Consider the following 24,238-nt stretch of genomic DNA (forward strand, 5'->3'; position numbering starts at 1 on the left):
TAAACCATTTCATGGTACACTAGATAGTAATTTCATTGGAGTTAAGAAATCAGAACACCAAAATAAGCTATAGTGGGATGACCAAAGTACAATTTTTTTAAAGGTACATGTTAGGACTAGACATAGGGGCACACTCTGTAATCCCTGCCAGTAGGAAAGCCAAAACTGATGGATCACTTCAGCTTCAGAGCTGTGAGCTGCAGGAGGGATAAAACTGAACAGGTATCTGCACTAAGTCTGAGAACAATATGATGAGTCACTAAGAACAGAGGGCTACCACCTGCTGCCTAAACTGGGGTGGCAAACTGGCCCAGTCAGAAATAGAACAGGTCAAAGTTTCTGTGCTAATCAGCAGCTAAATTTCCAGACCTGATGAAAAAAGAAGACCCAATATAAAAAAAAAAATTTATGTGTGTGTGTGTATGTATGTATAGTATGTGTGTATGCACACATACATATATACACACATACATATATACACACATACATATATACACACATACATATATACACACATATACATATATACACACATATACATATATGTATTATTTTTAGAATATATTGCAAAAAAGACAGAATTTAGTTACTTTCCCTTATATTACATAATATGGTGAAGTCATTAATTACCATACAAAAGTCAGCAATTAAATACCCATCACAAAGGCAGGATATTAAGCCATAATACTGTGTATACTTACATTCTAAGAGGATTTACAATCTCGGTCCTCAGCAGTTCTTGAGTTTCACTATAATATTCTACATCATTCTTTTCTTTTGGCCGAAGTAGGACAGTGTCCAGAACAGAACTAAAAGAAAATAAGCTGAAAAACAAACAGAAAAATGCATTTTGGGGGGACTTTCAACACATGGAAATATTAATACAAGAACTAACAAACTTATTGTAAAAGCAAAAATAAAAATTGGAGCACCAGAATATTAAGGAGAAAAGTAAAACATACTAATGTTTTCAAACATGAAAAACTGAAATTCCTAGGAAATCAATTCAATTCAATCCAATTCAATTCAATTTAAACAGAGCGCCCACTTTGTGCAGAACACTCACTGTCTAAGAAGCTGGAGCTATGAAGTTGAAAAATAGTTTACCCTCAATTTAAATGACAATCCAACAAAACCCTACTATGTGCAATCTACTACCCCAGGCACTAGGGATACAAAGACAAAAATCAACATAATACCAACTCTCTGAGAAGGGCTTATACTCTATACATAAATATACAAATAAGTATGATAAAGGCAAAATGAGGAAGGAAAAAGCACTAACAACTGAATAGATCAGGGAAAACTCCATGGAGGAGAAGGCACTGAAACAAACCTTAAAGGACAGCAATGATTCTGAGTGTTGGCAATGTAGTTGGGAGTACCTTCTGGGTACTTTAGTGACTTGTGGGAATGAACAGAAGGAGGACTGTCAAATGTGGGGGAAAACTGGTAGCCTAGTTTAGACTAAACAGATTTGGTAAAGGACAGTAGTCTGAAATAAGGTTAAAAAGGCAGGCAAGAAACAGATTATATGGTTTTATAAATGCGCCAAGCTGAACAGTTTGAATTTTATCCCAGAGGCAACAGGGATAACTTGAGGCTCATACACAGCTGAGTGGCATGGTCAGACCTATACCTCAAACAGATGATTTTGGCAGTTGTGTGGAAAATGGATTAGAAAAGGTAAAGACTAGAGGCAGAGAAACCTATAGTGCTCTAGATAAGTGCTGACAAGGGTCTGAACTAGCATGGTAATCATGTGAATGGAGAGGAGAAAGATGCAAGATATGATGTGGAGGTAAAACTAAACAAGACTCAGAAACTGACTGAATCAGGGACAGCCTGAGGGACGAAAGAGTCAAGGAAGACTAGGGGATTAAAAACCTAGGTGACTGGGAAGATGGGGCCCTCAATAGAAGTAGGAAGATATGGAAGATGGTCAAGATTAGGAGGAAGATAATGAGCTTACAGACTAATGAAGGAGGGGGATAAAAACATATAGTCAAATACAACATAATACAGAATGTGGTAAAGGAAAGGAGAAGTCAGACAAAATGCTGTAAGAAATCTGAGAAAGCAAAGCTCTTTCACAACTAAGGAGTTTAGGGAAGCCTTCATGGAAAAAAATGGAACCTGTACTGCAGCTTGAAAAAAAAGAGGATTTCAATACATGGAGATATGGAGAAAACTTATTCTAGGTATAGGGGAAAACTGCCTATGCAAATGTATATAAGTAGAAAATTGCAGGACAAATGTGAGGAATAGCTAGAAAGAAATCCAGACTGCCTAGAATGTAAAGTGTGAAAAAAGAGCAGAGCTAAATATGGCTGGTAAGGTAAACTGTAGCCAAATTATGAAGATTTGAATATACCTCATCCCCCAGGAGGTTCTGACAGGATTAAGCAACTAAGAAATAGGAAGGAAGAAGAAATGAAAATGGGATAGAAATTATTTTTTAGGATCCAGTGGGAAAGACTTGACAATACTGCGTCATTTTTTTTTAACTTCCTAAAAGGTGAGAAGATAATTGGGTATAACAATTACAAGGGGAACCAGAAGTTCTGATCATTTTAAAAGTGGCTGAAAATCTTTGACAAAAGTATTAATCTAGGCCAAAGACTGACAAATCTACAACCCCTCTAGATTTCTTCAAATCGTGGCTGCCATTTAATATTTTCAGCAAATCACTTAACTTCTCTAGGTTTCTATCATTTGCAAAATGATCACGTTAGACTATATGTTCTCTAACATTCCTTTCAATTCTAAATTCCGTAATAGTTCTAATTAAAAGGAATAATCATGACATACTAACAAAGAAGTAACTCAATTCAATGTAGAACAAGCTACACATACAAATATCACAGTGCTTCTATTGTATATCTTTTGAATGGTAGATTTCTAAATTTGACCCTACCCCCTAAAATCTTTTGAATGGTTCATTTCTAGATTTGACTCTACCCCATAAAAGAATCTTACTACATACCAACAAATGAACTTCTGCAAGGCCTACTGCTTGATGCATACAGAGATGGCAGTACTTGTATAATTCTTTAGAGTTAAATGTTTGGTGTGTACTGCCTTTAGTGTAGTGCATATAGCTTCTAATATTATCATTAATCTATCACCTTTATCACTCAACTATATTTCAAACTTACCAGAATAAGGTAGAGTCTAAGTAACAAGAATTGTAATGGCCCTGGATACCTTTCTTCTTTCCAATCATTACCTCTAAACCTTCTTTTTCCATTTTTGGTGGAGTATTCTCTTCCACCACTTCACTTAAGTAACCTCCAAATGCTGAAAAGATAAAATCAACATGACAGTATTTCTCAAAAAATAATTGGGTTGTTTGTTTCTACCCACACTCTCATTTTTCTTAACTACATTTTGATGTGCTGCTACACAGCTACTATGGAAACCAGATTTCCAAGGTTAAAAATGAGTTTTACTTGCATTATTTAGTTCAGTTTACAAAAGCTGTAATTGATTTCTGTCTTTTTTTACCCTCAATCCACCCCAAATTTTAATTACTAAATAATATGTAACCTTTTAAGATCATATATAGTAACAGCAAAAGTTGGCCAAGTAAAATTCTTTTACAAATGTTTATTTTGTTGACCAAAGCAGAAAGAGTTGTTTCGACTGTTGCAATTAAAAGCACATTTTGTCACTAAAACATTTTCATAATGCAAAGAAACTAACAGAAGGAAGCTGAGAAGGAAAAGAACAAACAGGACACCTCTGAAAGTAACATGGTGAATTTATTATACGCTTTTTTAAAAGTACTTTTTCATAAACATTTATTGCCCAAAAAACTGCTAACATTTTGCTTGCACCCACTCAACTTTAAATGAAGTATTCTTCTGTATCTGTGCAATGACTAAAGTTATCTAGTTATTAGCTAAATCTAGGCAAGAGACAATTTCAGGAAATTGCAACATTTAACAGAGAAGAGATATATGGCTTATGCTAATAAATCAAAAACAATTTTCTAGTATAAGACCAATTTATTTCAAAGTTTGTACTCAATTTGTCTTAAGGAATTCATTTAGACAAAGAAGTTGGTGTAAAAAAGACTAAATTTTAATTTCAATCTTCTGAAATAAATGAAAATTAAATGACTAAGAACAACAGTAAAAGTAAAATAAAAATTCTTGATTTTTAAAAATCCTCAGCCACTATGTATTGTTAAAATCTTGGAAAAATGTGTAATCACTATGAGCCAATGAATGAAGGGATTCTATTGTTGGTAATACTGACTGAAAAGGCATAATATTAATGTTAACCATAAAGTAGCTACGATATATTCATTTATATCTACTGAATAAAATCCTGAGATTAAAAATGGAATCTGTTCCAATCTGAAAATAAATTAAAAGGTTGCAAATGGGGGAGGAGGAGGGGGCAGCTAGGTGGTGCAGTGAATAGAGCACCAGCCCTGAGGTCAGGAGGACCTGAGTTCAAATCCAGCCTCAGACATTTGACACTTAACTAGCTGTGTGACCTTGGGTAAGTCACTTAACCCCAATTGCCTTGTTTCCCCCCCCCTCAAAAAAAAACAAAAAACAAACAAAAAAAGGTTGCAAATACCTAAAGAGTTGCACCGTTCAATCTGGTTGGAAACTGGCTGAAGTGAGGCAAACCTAGAATCAGGCCTGCAGCTCTTGAGTTTAACAAACAGCGCCTTCTTCAGGGCACAGGTGAAATAACGCGTGCCCCTGAACGTTCCATCTGTACAGCCTGCACATTCATCTTCCTGAAATAAAATATGCTTAAAGGTGAATTATTCTGCATGTACAAAGGTAACTCTTAAAGAACCAGATAGTGATGATTATTTTTTTTATTTATCCAGCTCTTGATTCCTGATCTTTTTCTGGTCATGTACCTCTATGATAACATTTTTCACTGGTCAGAGCTTACTGGTGGATTCATGTCCACCTTGCATCTCTCCACTGTCATTTCCATTGGGATGATTATTTCTGGGAGTTTAAAACATTACTGAGGCTAAGGTCTTTATTTTTAAAGTGACAAGTATGGACCCATCATTTTCTTTATTTTTTTTTAAAGGTTTGAATCTTCTCTAGGCTACTGAATCTCTTCTACCACTACCCCAAGTTAAAAAAAAAAAAAAGGAAGCCATTAATTTCTTTGAATATACAATGATAAATATTATTCACAGTAATGAATAATGAATTAAAAAGGAAAGATTAGTCCTTAAATAAGTCATACTTCTCAGATTCTCCCATTCCAAGACATGCAACAACAAAGTAAAGAAAAAATCCGTCTGCATATCTCCAGGATTATTCTCTAGGATCCTTGTTATTAGGTATAGTAGAAACTATACCATTATTGGGATGAGATGGTAACTTTATCGTATTCACAAGAGAATGCCCTTTCCAGGGGACTCCTCTCTTTCATGGCTAAAAACAGATCAGAATCACCACTCATTCTGTCTTGCTTCCCTCTGTCACAAAAGAAGAGGTATTCCTGAAGTCAAGTCTTTCTACCAGTGGCCTTCTTATTCCCTCTCACTTCTTTTAGGACCTTGCTTTGACAGTTATCATCTCTATCATACATGTTCAATCTCTCCTTCACTGGTTCTTTCACATCTGCCTACAAATCTACCCAGGCCTCCTCAATCCTTTAAATTTAAAAAAAAAAAAAAACTTTCACTTGACCCTTCTACCTCATCTACCATGCCATCTCTCTTCTATCAGTCTTTTAAAAGATGCCTACAGCCAAGATCTCCATTTTTTCATTTCCTAGTCTCTGTTCGACCTCTTACAACTGGGCTTCCACTTTGATTTCTTTATTGCAACTCTGAAAAGGTCACCAGTGATTATTCCTAATCTCCATGCCAATGTTTTGGTCATGTTCCTTGAGCTCTCTGCAATCTCTGACACATTCCCAACCTTGTTAACCTCCTCCTTTGGTTCCAGAAACACTATATTCTCCCACTTCTCTCCTATGTTAACAATCCTCCTATCTCCTTCCTATTTGCCTTCTTCCTAATCCCGTATATTTGGGTTATTCTAGAGCCCTCCTCTTTTCTCACCCTCTACGCTTTGTCCTCTGTCAGTCTTACTTATTTTCACAGCTTCAGATACCTTTATGAAGAGATCTCCTAAATCTCAACCTTTAGCCCTGACCTGTCTTACATGTCTCTGATTATCATTATAGAAAAAGATTTCCCCCCCAGGAATTCATGTAGCATGTAGTATTCATATAGAATTCATATAGTTTCTAACATACTTATAATATTGTACATTACAGATGTTTGTCTTATATCCAGCTACAATACAAGCTTAGAATGTAAGTGTTATGTCTTATCTAAACTTTCTCTCTCCCAGCACAGTGGTCTGAACAGAATAGATGCATAACATTTATTAACTGGATAAATAAATTTATAAATAGAAGGTTTTCCTGCTTATTGAATAAACCATTTAGAGGGCATACCTCTAAAGGGTGGCAAGAAGCCTCCTTCTGACCCACAGGTTGGAGAGTTAGGCTCAGGGTTTACTGTTTTGCTCATGACAACCAGAGAAGAAAGAATAAATTTGAAAGAAAGAGGAAAAATAGAATCCCAGACAGGAGAAATTATTGCCAAATTCATAAAGTTAGATCATGCAGTAAGTATGATCTTACTGTTTAAAAAGAATTAAAATAGTTCACTTGAACTCACTAGGCTATACTTCAATGCTTTAATGGATTTGTGATTTCAATATATATGTGTGTGTGTGTATATATATATATATATATATATATATATACACACTCTGCAAAAATCAGATTACAACCTACCCACACCTTCTCATTTTATGTAATTTTTGTCTGTGCCTTCTTGTATGCCACCCTTGGGAAGTATATATAATATGTTGGGAGGCTTTATCTAGACTTCTTGACAAACCAAAGGATTGTCTGGGATGTTCACTGGTGTTTCCCTTGCTCTTAACCTATGATCTGTTCACCTTTTTTTCTGGTCATACTTTTATGATAACATTCTTCACTGGTCAGAGCTTATTGGTGGATTCATATCCACCTTGTACCTCTCCACTGTCATTTGAGTAGCCTGTAACTTTAATTCTTTGGAGACTTGTATTTGATGACTCACAGCTATCCAGTGTCACTGGGAAAATACTAATGTCTGACTCAGTGACTAAAGAATGGCTAAGCAAATTTTGGTAAGTGAATTATTTGGAATTTTACTGTTCCATAAGAAATAACAAACATCGAGAATTCAAAAAGACATATGAAGTGATGTGGAGATAAGAAGAAACAAAAAAACAATATGCACGATGATTACAAAAATATAAATGGAAAGAATAAAAAAGGAAATAACTTTAATATTGTGTAATTATGACCAAATTTGGTCCTGGAGAAGAACTGGAAAAATGCAACTCCATAAGTATATTTCATATACTATCAGCTATGGTTTGATATATTGATTGACTTAACTAAACTGCTTTTCCCCCCTCTCTTTTCAAAATTCTGAGTTACAGGGAATGCCCTGATGAATGAGAAAAGAATATAAAATTAAAAAACAAGTTATATAAAAACAAAATGACAATAAAAAATTTTTTAAATTAAAAGATGCACTTCTGTTCCAAGAAGAAACCTGAAGTCAATAAAAGCACAGGCAATCCAATCCAATGTACTTCTGTTCAATTCTAGGCCCAGCTTACTGTCTAGTCACAAAATCTCTCCAAGGTATATCAACCTGAGGACCAGGCAGATATGTTGTCAATCCAACTACATATCAGTTTGGACAACAGACATTCTTCATCTACTTGGTTATTCCTGTGAAGATACTTAAGACTGACTCCTTTTATGTTGATAATTGTTTTCATTTAGAAGGCTCAACAATGTTGCAAGGCTTGAATGCTATCAGTATAAAACTGTCCCAAACAGGAGCATTTGGAATATCTCACCATCTATAGGGAATCTCTCTTCCATTTGCCCTCTGCATTGGGCATCTTCCATGACTATGGCAAACACCTTTAGCAAGCATTACTAGAGGACTGAATAAAGTTATCTTTGTTGACACGTATTTCAAGGAATCTCACATAATTTTGAAATATGCGTGTGAGATACCTCATTGGACAAGACTCTTTAAAACATTTCTACTGAATATTGTTTTATTCATCAACAACAAAAAGCAGTGGGAATTTCTATTCTATTTACTCTTTAGCACATTGGGAACTAATGTTAGAGTCACATTGTAGTGACTATTGCCACTAATAAGGAAAAAAGTTTGCTATAGAAATCTTGACAGATATTTTTCTTTTTTTTTTTTCTATTTTCCATCTCTTTACTGAACTTCTAGTTTCATCCTTAAATGCCTTTAGGGTGACTGCTTAGCTTAGATAAATGTCTCACTAAGTTTTCTTTAAATCTGCTTTTTGTTCACTGCTTCTCACAGTTTTATGAGGCAATATTGTTCATAATCTTCCATCATCATCCTTAAGATTTTACAACAAATTTATATCTTAGGCCACTGTTGCTTTTGACTGCCACACTCTTCTGTTTAGTGGGGAGTTCAAGTATTTGTATGTTGATGTGGTTTCCAGGCTTTTGGCCTCCTAACTGTGGAGACTGATTTACATTTGTTAAACTTCCTTAGAAAATAATGATAGTATGTATAAATCTGTCTTTTATCCACTTCTCATTTTTTGATGTCAACAGTTTGTTTACATAGTCAAGCTGGAGTTCCCTCAACTGTGATATATCTTCCAATTTTTATTCTTTATTCTAACAAATCAGTGATCTGAGTGTACAAGGATAGCTTATTTATGAATGACTCACCTCTAATCCAACAAGCAATAATGATTCTTTTCCATGTCATTAAAATATAATTTCATTTCGTATGTTATTTGATTTTTGACATATCTAGCATTCCTTGATTCTATTCTTAAAGTATTTATAACATATAGACCAAAAAATACTTTTTACTGCTCTCCCTTTAAGCACTGAAGTCAATGAGTATTAAAATATATCTTCATTTAATTCAAAGGGTCATAGAGTTCTTTGTAGAATTTCTATCATCCTTAACAGATGTCATTATGTAAGTTGTAATTATTTTCATAATGATATTCTCATAAATGCTTATCACAAGCACTACAATATGAGAAAACAATGTTTCTTGTTGCCTTCAGGTACAGTGTAAAACCAACTCTACCAACTCTTTATTTGCCTTTCCTATGAGAAATTGTGAACTAGCCTTCCATTTATATGTGACTTTCTCATCTTCTGATTTCCTTTATAGTGAAAATGTCAAAATAGACATTATTAAACAAGTTTGTCCAGTTTCTTCATTGGTTACCAGACACGGATGTAACTTCTGGAGTGCCTGTAGCTAATTTAGTATTAATAGACAAATTAAAAACTGTATGATTCTCAGAACCTCTATCTCTTTTCTCCATTATGCCACTGTCCCTACAGAGTGGAGAACAGCTATACAGGAGTGACAGTCATTTTATATTTTCTTTATTTTGCAAGACACCATGGCCAAATAATTTATTACCAAGTGGCCAATCTACAGGTGATGACCCTCTGTGTATTTAACTAAGCTGGACCTCAGAAAGCAGATACAGTCTATTACCAAGACTATAGCCTAAGTATTTCAGGTATGGTAGAACCTTCCATACCTTGTGCTCTGCTGGCACAACATCCAGAAACCCAGGGTCAAAAAAAAAAAAAAAAAAGAATTAAGCGCAGTGGCTAGCTGGCGCAGTGAATAGAGCACCGGCCCTGGAGTCAGGAGGACCCGAGTTCAAATCCGGCCTCAGACAGTTAACACTTACTAGCCACATGACCTTGGGCAAGTCACTTAACCCTGATTGCGCTGCCTTCCCCACTCCAAAAAGCAAAAAAAAAAAAAAAGAAAAAAAGAAACCCAGGGTCACTTCCATACCATGAGGCACCGAAGTAGAATTCTGCAGAATAGGGTTAACAAATAATTGCCTATACAGACAATTATTAACAAATAAGTCTCAATGTACAAATTAATATTGTAATGGTATGAAAGAGTTAATTTACTAAAATTAGCAATTTATTCTTATCATATGGACTACAAATTATAACTTATTTTTACACTTATCTCACTCTAAATGCAAAGATGTTAAAGCAGTCTTCATGCATGTAAGCAGACGAGGCTACCACATTTCTCCCTCTTCTAGAAATATCAAAAAAAGCATTTTAAAAGTATCCTAGTCCGAAGTCTTTAATCTGAAATAGAAACCTTATTAGTCTTTCTTTAACTATCAATTAAAAAAAAAGTCCTACTCTCCTCTCTGATTGGCTCAGGAAAGACTTTTCCCTTGAGCTAACTAGGGAAGTGAATGAACAAGGGCAAGGGTCCCTTGACTAATCTACTCTGGAAGAATTTAAGTAACAATCAGATAAAGATAAATAAGAAACTTCTGTCATTACATCCGTTTTTAGAAGTAGAGGTGGTACTGATCAGATGGAAAGGAGAAGCAATGAAGGGAGTGGTCAAAAAAGAACTAAATGATTTTAGGAAAACTATTCTCCAAAGGGCATGCTGACAGGTAAACTATTCTGTTTGAAGGAGAAAATTGTAACAACTTTCACCTTTCCCTGAGTTCTATAACTATGTTTTATTATACTATGAAATATTTCTTGTTCAAGAATCCTATAAATTGGGACTTATATTTTATTAATTAATCCCTTTCTCCTGACCCAATTAAAAAATTTTTAAAAACAGTGAATAATCCAAAGTTTTTTTGTCTTTGTTTTACATTTAATGTTAGAGTGCATCACAGATTGATTTAGGTTGGGAATTTCTGAAGGAATGTGGTGGGGAAAAAGGGTTGCCAAAGCAAGGGAAGGAATGGTGCAACATATTTATTTTCCTAACTGTAACTGCCTAGGCCAATACTAAAATTAATTTATATTCCCTGAGCACATACAAAGTAACAGGAAAGAGAATTAAATTTGAAATATATTGGGTAGCAGAAGTCAATGTAAGAATAAAAAAAAGCCTGTTTTAAGTGATCATACTCACATACATACATACATATATACATACACACGTATCATTTTGATGGTTATAGGTAGTATTTGCCCATTTTAACAAATAAGAAATTCTATATATCCCCATGTAGAAAAGGATAAAGTTTTATGGGTCAAATCATATTACCAGTTCCAGTCCTGCTAATACTTCATTTAATCCTGGTGGCTGACCAATCCAACGGATTACACCAAAGAAAGGAGGATTATCTTTAACTTCAGCCAATGAGCCTACTTCAAGACCATGTGAATTACTCGAGGGTACAGTCAAAGGTGGACTCTCCTGGACAGGAGAGTTATTAAGCTCTCCCATCACTGACTGAACAGACAGAGACAGAGGACTATGCCCAATACTGCCGTTGGTATTTGGCATCTTTGTCAAGCTAAATGGTAAAGAGTGAAATCTGTTCTCGGTTGAAGAGTTCATAGAAGGAGGTTGCAGAGGTGGTGAAGAATGTCCAAAATCTGGAGATATATCTGTCAGGGATTTTGCAGGGTCTTCAGCAACTATAAAAAATAAGTTACTCTTAATTAGAAAATCAACTCTAGTATTACATATATATTTTTTTACATAAAAAAAAAATTTATATCTTCCATAATTGAATCTACTATATATAAAACATTTTATATACATTCAAATGAAATCAAAATAATTTACTATAATATTATTATATTGCAACCAAAACTCAAAGGAGTCCTTTCTATTAAAAGAAAAATTTAAATAGGGTTTTTTGGGTTGTGTTTGTTTAGAGAGTGTGTGTGTGTGTGTGTGTGTGTGTGTGTGTGTGTGTGTTGGGTTTGTTTAGAGTGTGAGTATGTATATGTGTGTGGGGGGGGAGTGTATTATTTCACACATTTTCTTCAACTTCCTCTTAAAAATGAAATTACCTTTGATGAATTTAATTATATTTGACTTCAGCGGCTAAGTGGTACAGTGAATAGAGCACCAGCCCTGGAGTCAGGAGGACCTGAATTCAAATCTGGCCTCAGATACTTAACACTTACTAGCCGTGTGACCTTGGGCAAGTCACTTAACCCCAAATGCCCCTCCCAAAAAAAAAGGCAAAAGAAAGTTACATTTGACCAAATTCTAACAGAAACGGTTTGGGGTAAGCTCAAGTACTCTACCACAAAGCACTGACTTACTAGCTTTAGTATAACATGGATAAACAAGGACTAAGTTGAAGAATTGTTTGGGTTGGTTTTTTTTTGGTGTAGATCCATGATAAAATCATGGAAATCACAAAAGAATATGCCTTCCTTAAATTATTGGAACAATCACTTTGCTTTATTAAAATTTTTTGCCCTTGGAAAAGACCATTACATAGAAAAAGCATTAACAAATCTTACAAGAGAAAAAGAGATGAGAAAAAGAAATCAAAATCAAATTTATTCACATACTCTATTGATACATAATAATATAACTGACTTGTTACAAAAGTATTCAAAGAAAAAGAAATCTATGCTGATTTAAACTTTCAACAGAATTACACATGGACACATATTTCAAAGTTTCCTTTCTTCACAAACTCCTAAAGACAATCACAAATTATTCACCACATAGTTCCCCATATTTCTAAAATGTAGGTGCACTTTAAAATTGAAGTAATGCTAATTTAGATGATCTATGAATAAACTCATTTTAAGCAGGGCAATAGGCACATACAAAGTAAAAAAAAAAAAAACCCTATACAAGAATTATAATAGCTATAATTTCCCAACAAAGGGACTTTCTATCCATGAAATGTCCTATCACAGAGAAGAGCAATACTCTTGGACCTACTAATTCAAATATGGCAGGTGGGCAGTAGGCATGAAATTTAATGCCTATAGAGAAGGGTAAGGATGACTTCTCTGAAGTGATGAGATAAATCTCCTAATATTGCAGAATGATAAATGACACCAGAAAACTAAGTTATTTCAGGAACAATAAGATAAGAATAATAGAGTTTGCTCATAGGATCATTGCTTGTGATTATATAATATCAACTGGACTAACACACTCACCTTATGAGCTAATCATGAAATATCAGCCTTGTATATAGTACCAATTTGTAGAGAATGTGATTTAGCTTAGACAATATTGCAAGATTCTACTGCATTTTTTATGCTTATTTCAATAATCAAAGTTTGTCTTCTGCTGAAATGTATGTACATGTGTTTATTTCTTACTTATTCAGATTTTCCTCTTCTCGAATAAATAAACCAAAAAAGAAGGAAAACAAAATTACTATTGAATACTTTAAAATGCTGCCTTAATTAATTTTAAAAGTAATCCAAATCTAACTCAGTATTTTCATTTTACAAATATTAATACAGTATTCATTGTGGCCAAGTCATTTTGCTTATGAAAAACTACATAAATTGAAAAAAATGAGGGAAAAAATGTCACTCTATTTTCTGCCCTAATGAGCTAAAAGTTGGATAGGATTACTAGAAGAAGAAAAAAACTTTAAAAAATTCCAAATTACCTTCATCAATGTACCATGTATTTTTTGATTTGGTTTGTGGTTGAGAATAAACAGAACCACCATTTAAGGTGTAAAATAATTCAGATCTGCTTCTATTTCCAGGGTCTGAGGTAGATCCTATGGATCAAGAGAAGTTCCTTTTTAAAACTCCAAGGTTTGGTGAAAGAAAAGAAAGAAAAAAAGCTACGAAGATCCACATGCACACAGAATCAACAACCAATTACACAATCAATAGATACACAAACACAACATTATTCTGCTATTTTCAGTTTTAAAACTTTATTACCATTTTGGTAATGCCAAAAAGATTTGTATGCCTAAGTGTCAATATGGGAAAAGAGAGTTAAGAAAAACCTGGGCAGTATCATTTTATAATCATATTTTTTTAATAGTTTCTTTTTTTTTTGGCATACAATCTTTCACTGGAAAAGTCAGCCTTTCCTAATATTGGGTGAAGAAACTAGGTCTATTATCATTTTATTTTAAAAGAGTTTCTTGTTTACATAAAAACTTTATGCTTATCAATTTTTCTATAACCTATTTCATCATTATGGGTACATTAAAACAAAGAAAAGATTATAAAATTCCTTTCTTAGTTTCTTCATGCACTGAATGAAAAGCAGTACAATATTATACAAGGAATGCTGAAAAGATTTTATAGCTTAGTCCTGCCTGATCCCTATCTAGCAGAACATACCCCTGAAGAGTCAAAAGTAGGGGAATCTCCAGGATCTATCCAAAATCTGATTTTCTTTGATAAACCGGACAATAACTATACAAAGTAGTTTCAGTTTTGGTACTTTGGAAGTCTGTCATTTAGACCAACCCAGTTAAGCATTTATATAGATACAATTAAGATACATGTGTACATATATACATATAGAGAGACTGGGTGGCTATCAAAGAGTAATGAACTGGCTGACCTAGACTACAAAAGTTTCATATCAATATCACATGGGATCCAAGTTCATACACGGTCCAACATACTTTGAAGCATTTCTGTAGCCCAAAGTACCTTTACAAGATACTTTCCTCTACAATGATAGCATTATTTAGCTGATATACCCCATCCTAACCCATACTAAGAATCTCACACAACTTTTCAATATTTTTAAAAGCCTCAGCTAATTGACATGTAACTACCACCCACACAGTATCTATAATATTTAAGAAGTAATTTTTCAATGACACCTCCACAAATACACAATACGTATACACATCCAACAGAAATACAGGATAAAAGAGTTTCTGGGGTCAGTGGCTAGATGTGTTTGGGAAGGAAAAAGTCCACATATTCTGGAGGCCCAGAATTTTTCCTGTCCTGTTGGTGGTTGGTAAAGTTCATATGATTATCATTAAGATACTTTATCTTATGCAATAACAACACATCTGTGGACACTGTATACAAATAAAGCACTATGTAAGTGCATAAAGCACTATGTATGTGTATTATTACAAATAATAATTTTTAAACCACTGAATTTACAATGTCAAATTGTATTCACAATGTTTTAAGTCAAAGGTACCCAAAATTAGTCAATTTTCATTGACAGACCTTAAAACCTGATGCTCAAGCAACAGCTGTATCCCTTACCACCCTAGGACCCAGGGACCATTTTCATCTGCTTAAAAGGCTCAAGTCAAAAATTTAATACAAAATTTTCTTCCATTACCAGAAATGTCAATGTATTGCTTAAGAATAAGTAGCTCAATCCTGACCTCTGTTAGTCTCTAACATCAGAATCACATGTTAACAGAAACTCTCATTCTAGTAAACCATACCTGTAGCCTTTGGTTTATTATGACTGGATAAACCTTTATCCCCACCACCTCTTGGCATAAACGCAAGTTTGGGAGGCCTTCTTTCTTGTGTCACACTATCTGAAACATTAGATATGTTTTTCAAGTCTTCAATTTTAAAAAGCAAAAACAGTAAAAATAAAGCAAAAGTTGTTTCTAGAGCAGATCAAACAAAAGTCAATATTTATGTGGTTGATTTATATGGTCAATTTGTCACAAATTTACAATTTTGTGGGTTCCACCAAAGATACAAAAAGTGCCTTACCTTCAAAGTCTATCCAGAAGAAGTTAGTCAGAAGAAGCAATAGCTCATTCAGCCTAACTTTATTTTAAAGAGGAGGAAATTGAGATCACAGAGAAGGGAAGTCATTTGCTCAAATTTATACTACTAATAAAAGAGAAACGTAAGGACCTCAACCCAGGTCTTCTGAATCTACGTGTTCCCTGCACTAAACCATGTTTTATACTGCCTCTCTGACTGAAAGATGGGGTCATGAATTCCAAACCCTCCATTTAAGGGAGGGATCTCAGCTCAGACACCTCTTTTCTCATCTGGCTGAACTATTTTTGGACTTGGTTGATTTCTCCACCATGCCCTAGAAAGCTCATTATTGGGAACTTTCAAGAACGCATTAGCCCTGGTATTCTACCTCATTATCACCTTCCTGTTCCCTCTCCCTTTTTAGCTTCCTTTTGTATGTTGTCTTTCACCCTTTAGATTATAAGCTCCTTGAGGGCATGAACTGTCTTTTCTTTTAGTTTAGCAAGTGCCTGGCACATAGCTTAATAAATGTTTGGAAAATGTTATTCCTATTCGAAATTTTTTAAAAAGCCAAAACTCATCCATCTTAATAATGACATCATCTTCTCAAAGTTTAGCTATTTGTAAACATGCTCAGTCTGGTATTTAAGATTACAAATTGGGGGTGGCCAGGTGGCACAGTGAGTAAGAGCACCGGCCCCAGAGTCGGGATGACCTGGGATCGAATCTGGGCTCTGATACTTAGCACCACACACAGAAATAACTGGCCGTGTAACCCTGAGCAAGTTACTTAACCCCAACTGCTTAAAAAAAAAAAAAGATTACAAATAAAAATTCATGCATAAGGATTTTAAAATTATTCAGAATTTAATTATGTGTGGTAAATATAGAAACAAATTCAATATGTAAAACACAGAGGCATATGCACATAAGTTAGCATCCAAAGACAATTTTTTGTAGCAGATTTTCTAATGTAATTCTAAGAAACACCCATAAAGTTTTACAAAGTCATATTTAGCACCAAGACTAGTACAATATCATAAATTCTATTCTGAGTTAAATATTCAATACATTGAAAAGGTTTCTGGGTAAAAGCCAATATAGAAATATTGTCCCTGAAAAAAATCTACGTCACATTCCACAAGATGTATATAACACTTAAAAATCATACCTGATAAAGCTGTAAATCAGCCCAAATTGTATCATCCAAGGTAGATTTTGGAAGATAGGAAAAAATGGGGAAAATTTACATTTTAACACAAGGAAAAGCCATTTTTAAAATGGGATAAAAGGAAATCATATTGTATTAGTTAGCTCCAAGTAATGGTTGGTCATTTTTCCACTGAGGAAAAAATACACATTTTAAAGTACTATACTGCATTTACTATAGTAATTAGCCTCACTAGATACTTGAACTTTTAAGTAAACTGCAGCATACAGTATTTCTTTTAATTCACAAATTAAACTGGTAAATTATTTCAAGTCCATGACAAATTAAAGAGAAAAAATGCTAAGTACAATATTAATCAATCAAATAAAGTAAAAAAGACATTTCCTTGGGTTCTCACAATATAGTAAATGGCATAGTGTATAACAGATCTTCAAGTGCAAAAAATATCAGAAAGTCACAAGCTTCAAACTATGCCAGGGAAATTGACTAAGAATAAATAGTTCTTACTATTAAAGACAATTAACTGACATAAAAGACTCCAAAAGCCAGTCAATCCCAAGTACATAACACATAAAACTATATATTAACATACATAATTAAAAGTAATAATAGTAATTACCACAGTAACTGTTGCTATATTTTTCCCTTCTCCTTTCTATTGGTTGCTCCTATGGGAGCAGTGATAGCCCCTGTCTCACAAGATGACAAATACAGGTACAGCTCATATGTCTGACATTTGATTCCCAAAGAAAGCACGTATTCAACATTTATTAATGTAATGCCAAAGATCTGACAATTTTTACTTATTAAAAAAAATAACATAGTAAAGAACAAAATGCATTGGCAAGGTACACAACAGAAATATAAATGGTATACTGGGGAAGGGGATAGCAAAGAAATACAGTTAATTGCTACTGAAAACTCTTGGATGATTTAAATTTCAAACCAAGATGGAACAGAGAAAACTATACTGAGAGAAACACAGATGATGCAGAGTAGAAAATACTTCAAATCTTTCTTCTATACTTGGAGTGTACTATGCTGAGGAAAACACTATCAATTATACATGAGCCAACCTTCACATTTTGGTTGTCTTTTTCTTCCTTAAAATATATATTAAAAATGAACAATTTCCTGAGGCTCCTAGTGCCCTCAGTATATATTGATTTTTAAATTTTTTTAAAATCTAAGAAATTTAAACAATGTAGGCTAAGTTGAACAAAATCAGTTTCTCTCTCTCAGCAATAAAAAATTTCGGTCAGAAAATTATTTCCATAAGATATAGGAAAAAAAATAAAGTGTGCTATAAACCCTTGAATATCGTTTCTAAATTGGTTCAGAAAGCTCACAATCAACTATGCAATCTTAAAGAACAATATTGGATAAGAGATTTATAACTGCAAAGAACCTTAGAGGGTTCATCTAGTCCAGTCTTCATTTTACAATGAAACTAAGGGAGTAATTTGCCTGAGGGCACATGGGTAGTAACAGAACTGGGATGTGAACTTAGGTACTTTAACTTCAAACCTAGCACACGTTCCCCTAACTCTACCTTATTAATTCAATTTACCACTTCCTATAAAAAATCTTTTTTTTTTTTTTGCTTTTTGGAGGACAACTAGAGTTCAGGGACTTGCCCGAGGCCATGTGTCTGAGGCCACATTTGAACTCAGGTCTTCCTTACCCCAGGGCTGGTGCTCTATTCACTGCACCACCTAGCCACCCCTAAAAATCTTAATAAAAGAAATACATATGTATATTTTACAAAAATACTACACTTTGATTGAGATGAGTTTTAATATCTCATTCCTGGGATAACCTCAACATCCTACAAGATCTCATCGCACCTCATCACTATTCTCTGCCTCTCTGATTAGTGGCCATGAACTCTAAAACTCTAGTTAAGGAGAAAAGAGTTCAGTTCAAGCATCTCATTTCTCACTGGCTACATTACTTCTCTAACTTCTCCACCAAACCCCAGGAAGCTCATTATTGCAATAACCTCATCATCTTCGAAGATCTCATCTACCTTGATACTCCACCTCTGATAAATCTCCTAGCTGCTTATAACTTCTTATGTGTTACAGTCTTATACCATTATAAGCTCCTTGAGGGTAGGGACTATCTTTCTATTTTCCTATTTGGATCCCTGGCACATAGAAGGTGATTAATAAATGTTTATGGATTATTGTTTATAACATGATAAAATAACAGAGCTCCTAAAACTCAAGAGAAAATTGAATTTACACTTAAAATGGCACTTATTAAAAAAACTTTTTGCACTATGGATGAATTATTTTTCAGATTTCATTATTTTAATTTTTTTAACGTAGTGATATGTTTTGTTTTAACATGCATCTGTCTGGGAAGTCAGACGCTTCCATGAAGTTACCGAGCAAAGCCAGCATGATCAATTGTCATATACCTCCTAGAGGCCTCCTGGCTTTCCTGACTCCCTTCAAGTCTTTGCTAAAAACTCCAAGCTTCTACAGGAAGCCTTTTCCAGTCCTACCTTCTCTTAATTACTTATAATTTATCCTTTATGTTGCTTGTTTGCACGTAACTATTTACATGTTATCCCTCTTTATAGAGTGTGAACTCCTTGAGAACAGGAACTGTCTTTTGCCTTCAGTGTATATCCCCCATGCTTAGCACAAAGCCTGGCACAGAGCATGTGCTTAATATGCTCCCTGACTTGAAAAAAAAATTGACGATTCTCAACAAACCCCCTTACAGGAGAGTTTTATCAATAACTCTTAAGAAATTTCAATCAATTATTTACCAATTAACAGGAAGAATACATCTTTGATAGTACATTACTAATACTGACACTGTTTTTGTCATAATTTTTTACTTCTCAATAATGTCTTTATTTATATGAATGTAATTTTGTATGCTATTCTTTTGTCTTTGACATGGCTACTTTTTTTCAAAAGGCTGTTTCTTACACGTTTCCAATATCTACCCACGGATAGAATAAAAAGGTACTAGCCACAGAAAGGATAATAAGGTAGGAAGGCCCTCCTTCCAGAGTTAATTAGCAAATAACTGTGGGACCTTGGGTCACCCTCAATTTTTTCATATGTAAAATCAAGAAAACAACAGCCCTTACTACATTAGATTCTTGTGGGGATCAAAATCAAAGACTTTTCAAATGAAAAATGCTTTAAAAAACTAAAAGTGCTATAAATGTTAGTTATAATTAATATTACTGTATATCTTTCTGATTAGGTGACAATAGAACAATGCATGAAAATATCCTCATTTATTTATGAACAGATCCCCTTTATGCTAACTATAATCATAACACTAATGGATTTGATTCTTATGTGGCTTTGCTCTACTCCGTGGCTACAGACTTGTGACCTAAACCTGGCCAGGTATCACAAAAATACATGCCATGGTCACAAGAGAGACAGGACAGATGAGAGTAGATGGGTCAGAAAATGTCCATCATCATTACCATAAAAACAACTCAAAGCTGGTATCTTACTAAGAGGGATCTTTCTATTCACTTTACTATTTCATCATTTTCCTACTAATATAATAGTAGGCCAAAACAGCATAAATATAATCTTTATGAAATTAAAGATATCCACAGATACTACCTGCTTTTGTATTTTGCACAGTTGTTTTGAAAAAACCATAAAGCATCTTTCTAGAATTTCTAAATGGACTTTTACAAAATGACTGTATCATAGAAAATACTAAAGAAATACCATATTAAAATAGAAAATCTAAATTTGATACTGCTGGATTAAATAACTTTTAAACACAAACGTTATCAGTGAAAAGACAAAATGCATGAGAATGTTTTTGTCTATCGCAAAAATCTTGTTCCTAAAGTGCAAGAAAGGAATAGCCAAGACTCTAATAATTGGAATAAAAAAAGATTAAGAATTTAAATACATAAAAGTATTTCATACTATAAAGCAAAAATGGGACAGCAACCATTTGTCTCATACCACCTATTAATTTTAATACACCTTCCTTTGTAACCAAAAAAACCTAGTGAAAAAGTACTAGTGAAAAAACTTAGTGAAAAAGTTTTTTTAAAGATCTCTTGCCTATCTTTAACTTCCTTAAATATTACTTGTCAACCCAGTATTAAAGGAATGACCAAACATTAGGAGTTGGTCAATTTGTCATAAAGTTACAGCTGAATAAAACTTAAGAATTATCTAATTCAGTTCCTGCATTTCATAAATGAGAAAACTGAGGCACAGAGAAGAAATGAAGAAGCAATTTAAATGTTTTAGTGATGCCAAAAATAGCATTAGGGCCACTGGAATAAAAATTGTTTCAGCTTGCCTATCCAACGGTGTTATTAATCATAGTAGAACTAGAAACAAAGTATCACCATAGGAACAAAAGCTTAGGAACAGGGATAGGGGCTGATCCTAAGACTTCATTGGTATAGGGAACTCACAGATAAATTCTTTCTACCACAGCAAGTCATCAACTTCTCTGCAACTTACAATTTTAAGGAGTTATTAGCCACGGCATCGAAACCTGCCCAGGATCACATAGGCAGTAAGAGTGGCTAAACAAGCAATTTGTGTAGCCTTCAAATCTTCCCATGCTAAGGACATCCACTGGCTCTCACTGGCTAAAACTCCAAGTTGCTGCTTGCTGGGTTTGTCATCTATTACAACTCAACTATTTTTTATTCATGAACATGACACAACTCAACAAATATTCTCAACCTCTGATTTTACGTTAACATTAAAGATAACATTCTACACAATATAAACTCAAAAAGCAAGATTAAGACTTGTTTAATATTTTTATGATTAGACATGTGATATGCCCAAAGTACCTCATAGCTGGCCCAGAGAGGATAAGTACTAGGGTAAAAAAATTTGCCATAGAAATTGCTTCCTTCATTCCACTATCCTCACCCCTTCCTCCCACTAGCCAGAGAGAGAAAGACGGCCATAAGTTGGATTCTTTATGATTTACAAAAAGTGCAAGTCTAAAATCATTATAAGAATATGGAGAATTAAACACAATACAATTAGAGTATAAGCAAAGATGAATGATAAAGGTATACATCCTACCTGGTACTTCTTAAAAGTAAAAACAGTATTTGTCATTTGTTTTCTGGTAACAAAAATTTTCTGAGCAATTTAGTACTGTAATAAAAAATAAAAACTAAAACACGTGGTAATTGGAAAGCTACAATAAGGTTTGGGGCTTCAAATATATAGGCTGTTTTATAAATATATAAAACATACCTGGGATGATATCATTGATATGCAACAGAAGTGTACTTTCAACACTTGCAAAACTACAAAGTTGTATTCCATTGAATCTTCCATCCCAATTTCCAATAGGATTATCCTAGAAATAAAAAATAAAAACATACTAAAAACTCTTCCTATTTAAAAAAAATGCTGAAGATAGAAATTTACATTTTCAGTTTTATGTTATCCCAGAAATTTTTCTTTAAATAAGTTCATCTTTTGGGCTTAAGGGAAAAACTGATAAAATATGAAAAGCTTTTATAAAAGGACTATCAACACACTTTTAAAAATGTAATCCAAGAACTGTTGTAGTAAATTCATAGGGCAAGGTATCTAAATTTTTCTTCACATTTTACTGTACAATAGTATATTTCTGCATAACCATGTTCTCCTTCCACATATAACAACATTAACATTATTCTGGACAAAATTTGTTTCCAAAATTAGATTTTTTTTCCCCTCCTCCAGAAATAACTCTGATTAAAATTTTTCCCATTCTGATTACTTGTTAACATCATTTTAGTACTTTTAAACATTTTAAATTTAAATATTTAAATTTAAGCATACATTTGTATTTTAATATTCAATATACTTTAAATAACAGCTTAAAAATATGAGAGAGCACAGATGTGTTAAGAGTTGTACTGCTGGAAGGACTGATGAAGTCATATGTCTATTAAAGCAATAGTATGACTTATTCTGCATTTGGGGGGTATAATACTTTGAAACAATTCTATCATTTGATATATTTCAGCTTTCTTTCCCCAAATAAGGAATAAGTTCCTCCTAAGGAGGATGCTTATCTTAAACATAAGCCCCATAATAGCGAGTTCGGTGCCTTGAATATAATAAATATATAATAAATGCTTATTTACTATTATTTATAATACAGAACACTCAGAGTCAATTGAAAGACTTGGAAAGCACAAGATCTTCCTTCTGTTCATCAAGAACTATGCCGGGGGGCTGAGCCAAGAAGGCAGAGTAAAAGCAGGAACTTGCTTGAGCTCTAACCCCAAACACCTCCAAATACCTGTAAAAAATGACTAAACAAATTTTAGAGCTACAGAACCCACAAAATGACAAAATAAGTCACATCTCCAGCTGAAGACAGCCTGGCAGGCTGACAGGAAGGGTCTATCCCACAAGGCTAGGAGAGGAGTACAGTCCTGCACAGGCTGCGCCGGCACAGACTGGGCTGGAAGCCTCAGGGTACTGAATCACTAGCAGCTGTGGTAGTTTCCATACTTCTCAACCCACAAATGCAAACGCAAAGTAGGTCAGTGGTGAAACTCTGTTGGACCTGGGTGAGAGAAGAGTGCAGTCCAGCCCCAACCTTGGGGCAGCGGAGGTAGTGGTGGCAGTAGCAGCAGCTTCGGCCCACAGATGGTGGGGGGATCAAGCGGCTGATCAGAGGACAATTGCAGGAATCTCCTGGCTGGTGCTAAGGCAGGATTCTCTTCCTTTTCCCTGCTTGGATCTAGGTCGCAGTCTTGGGTGACAGTCCTGGGGTGAGGAGAAGTGCTGGCATGGCAGAGCTTGTGGCGGCTGTGGAGAGGAAGTCCTCCTCACAGTTCTGAGGCAGAAAAGAGTGCCTGTGGTCACTCACAGACCAAACCACGGGCCAGGAGAGGAGTAAACACCACTCCTTTGATCATATCAGCTTAGAAGAACTGAAAATTCATAGGTGCCTAGAAGTAGCTCTGACAACAGCTGTGCAAAACTCCAGAAACTTAGGACAGAGCAATATCCACTCTGAAAACTGAGTCCTAGCTTGGCAAAGAGTTCAAAAGTCAAGTAATTGGCTGGGAAAATGAGCAGACAGAGGGAAAAAAATCAGACCATAGAATCTTACTTTGTGACAAGGAAGATCAAAACATATAACCAAAAGAAGACAACAAAGTCAAAATTCCTGTATCAAAAGCCTCCAAGAAAAATATGAATTGGTTTCAGGCCATGGAAGAGTTCAAAAAGGATTCTGAAAATCAAGAGAAGCAGAGGAAAAATTGGGAAGAGAAATGACAATGATGCAAGAAAATCATGAAAAAGGAGGCCAAAAAAAATGCTGAAGAAAATAACACCTGAAAAAAAAAACAGACTAACTCAAATGGCAAAAGAGGTCCAAAAAAACAATGAGAAGAATGCCTTAAAAGGCAGAATTAGCCAAATGGAAAAGCACGTCCAAAAACTCACTGAAGAAAATAATTCCTTAAAAATTAGAATGGAGCAAATGGAAGATAATGACTTTATGAGAAAT

The 24,238-nt window shown here is 34.4% G+C and overlaps 1 protein-coding gene across 8 annotated transcripts in view; it reads right to left on the bottom strand.

The window, feature by feature from the left end:
- CYLD (CYLD lysine 63 deubiquitinase) overlaps positions 1–24,238 on the bottom strand; it is a 76,033-nt gene that overhangs the window by 27,044 nt on the left and 24,751 nt on the right. For 7 of the 8 annotated variants that reach the window (XM_069082517.1, XM_069082514.1, XM_069082513.1 and 4 more), the window contains 7 exons: positions 21,973–22,078; positions 15,285–15,383; positions 13,503–13,619; positions 11,162–11,538; positions 4,594–4,759; positions 3,159–3,300; positions 702–824 (listed from right to left, as the gene is read on the bottom strand). In XM_069082517.1, coding sequence (XP_068938618.1) covers positions 702–824; positions 3,159–3,300; positions 4,594–4,759; positions 11,162–11,538; positions 13,503–13,619; positions 15,285–15,383; positions 21,973–22,078 — 1,130 coding nt within the window. The remainder of the gene's footprint in view (positions 1–701; positions 825–3,158; positions 3,301–4,593; positions 4,760–11,161; positions 11,539–13,502; positions 13,620–15,284; positions 15,384–21,972; positions 22,079–24,238) is intronic. The other variant, XM_069082515.1, reaches the window with a different exon arrangement.

The sequence above is a fragment of the Petaurus breviceps genome, unplaced genomic scaffold, assembly GCF_028583685.1.
Source record: "Petaurus breviceps papuanus isolate PSGF00001 unplaced genomic scaffold, PetGlider_PUasm1.0 171, whole genome shotgun sequence".
NCBI lineage: Eukaryota > Metazoa > Chordata > Mammalia > Diprotodontia > Petauridae > Petaurus > Petaurus breviceps.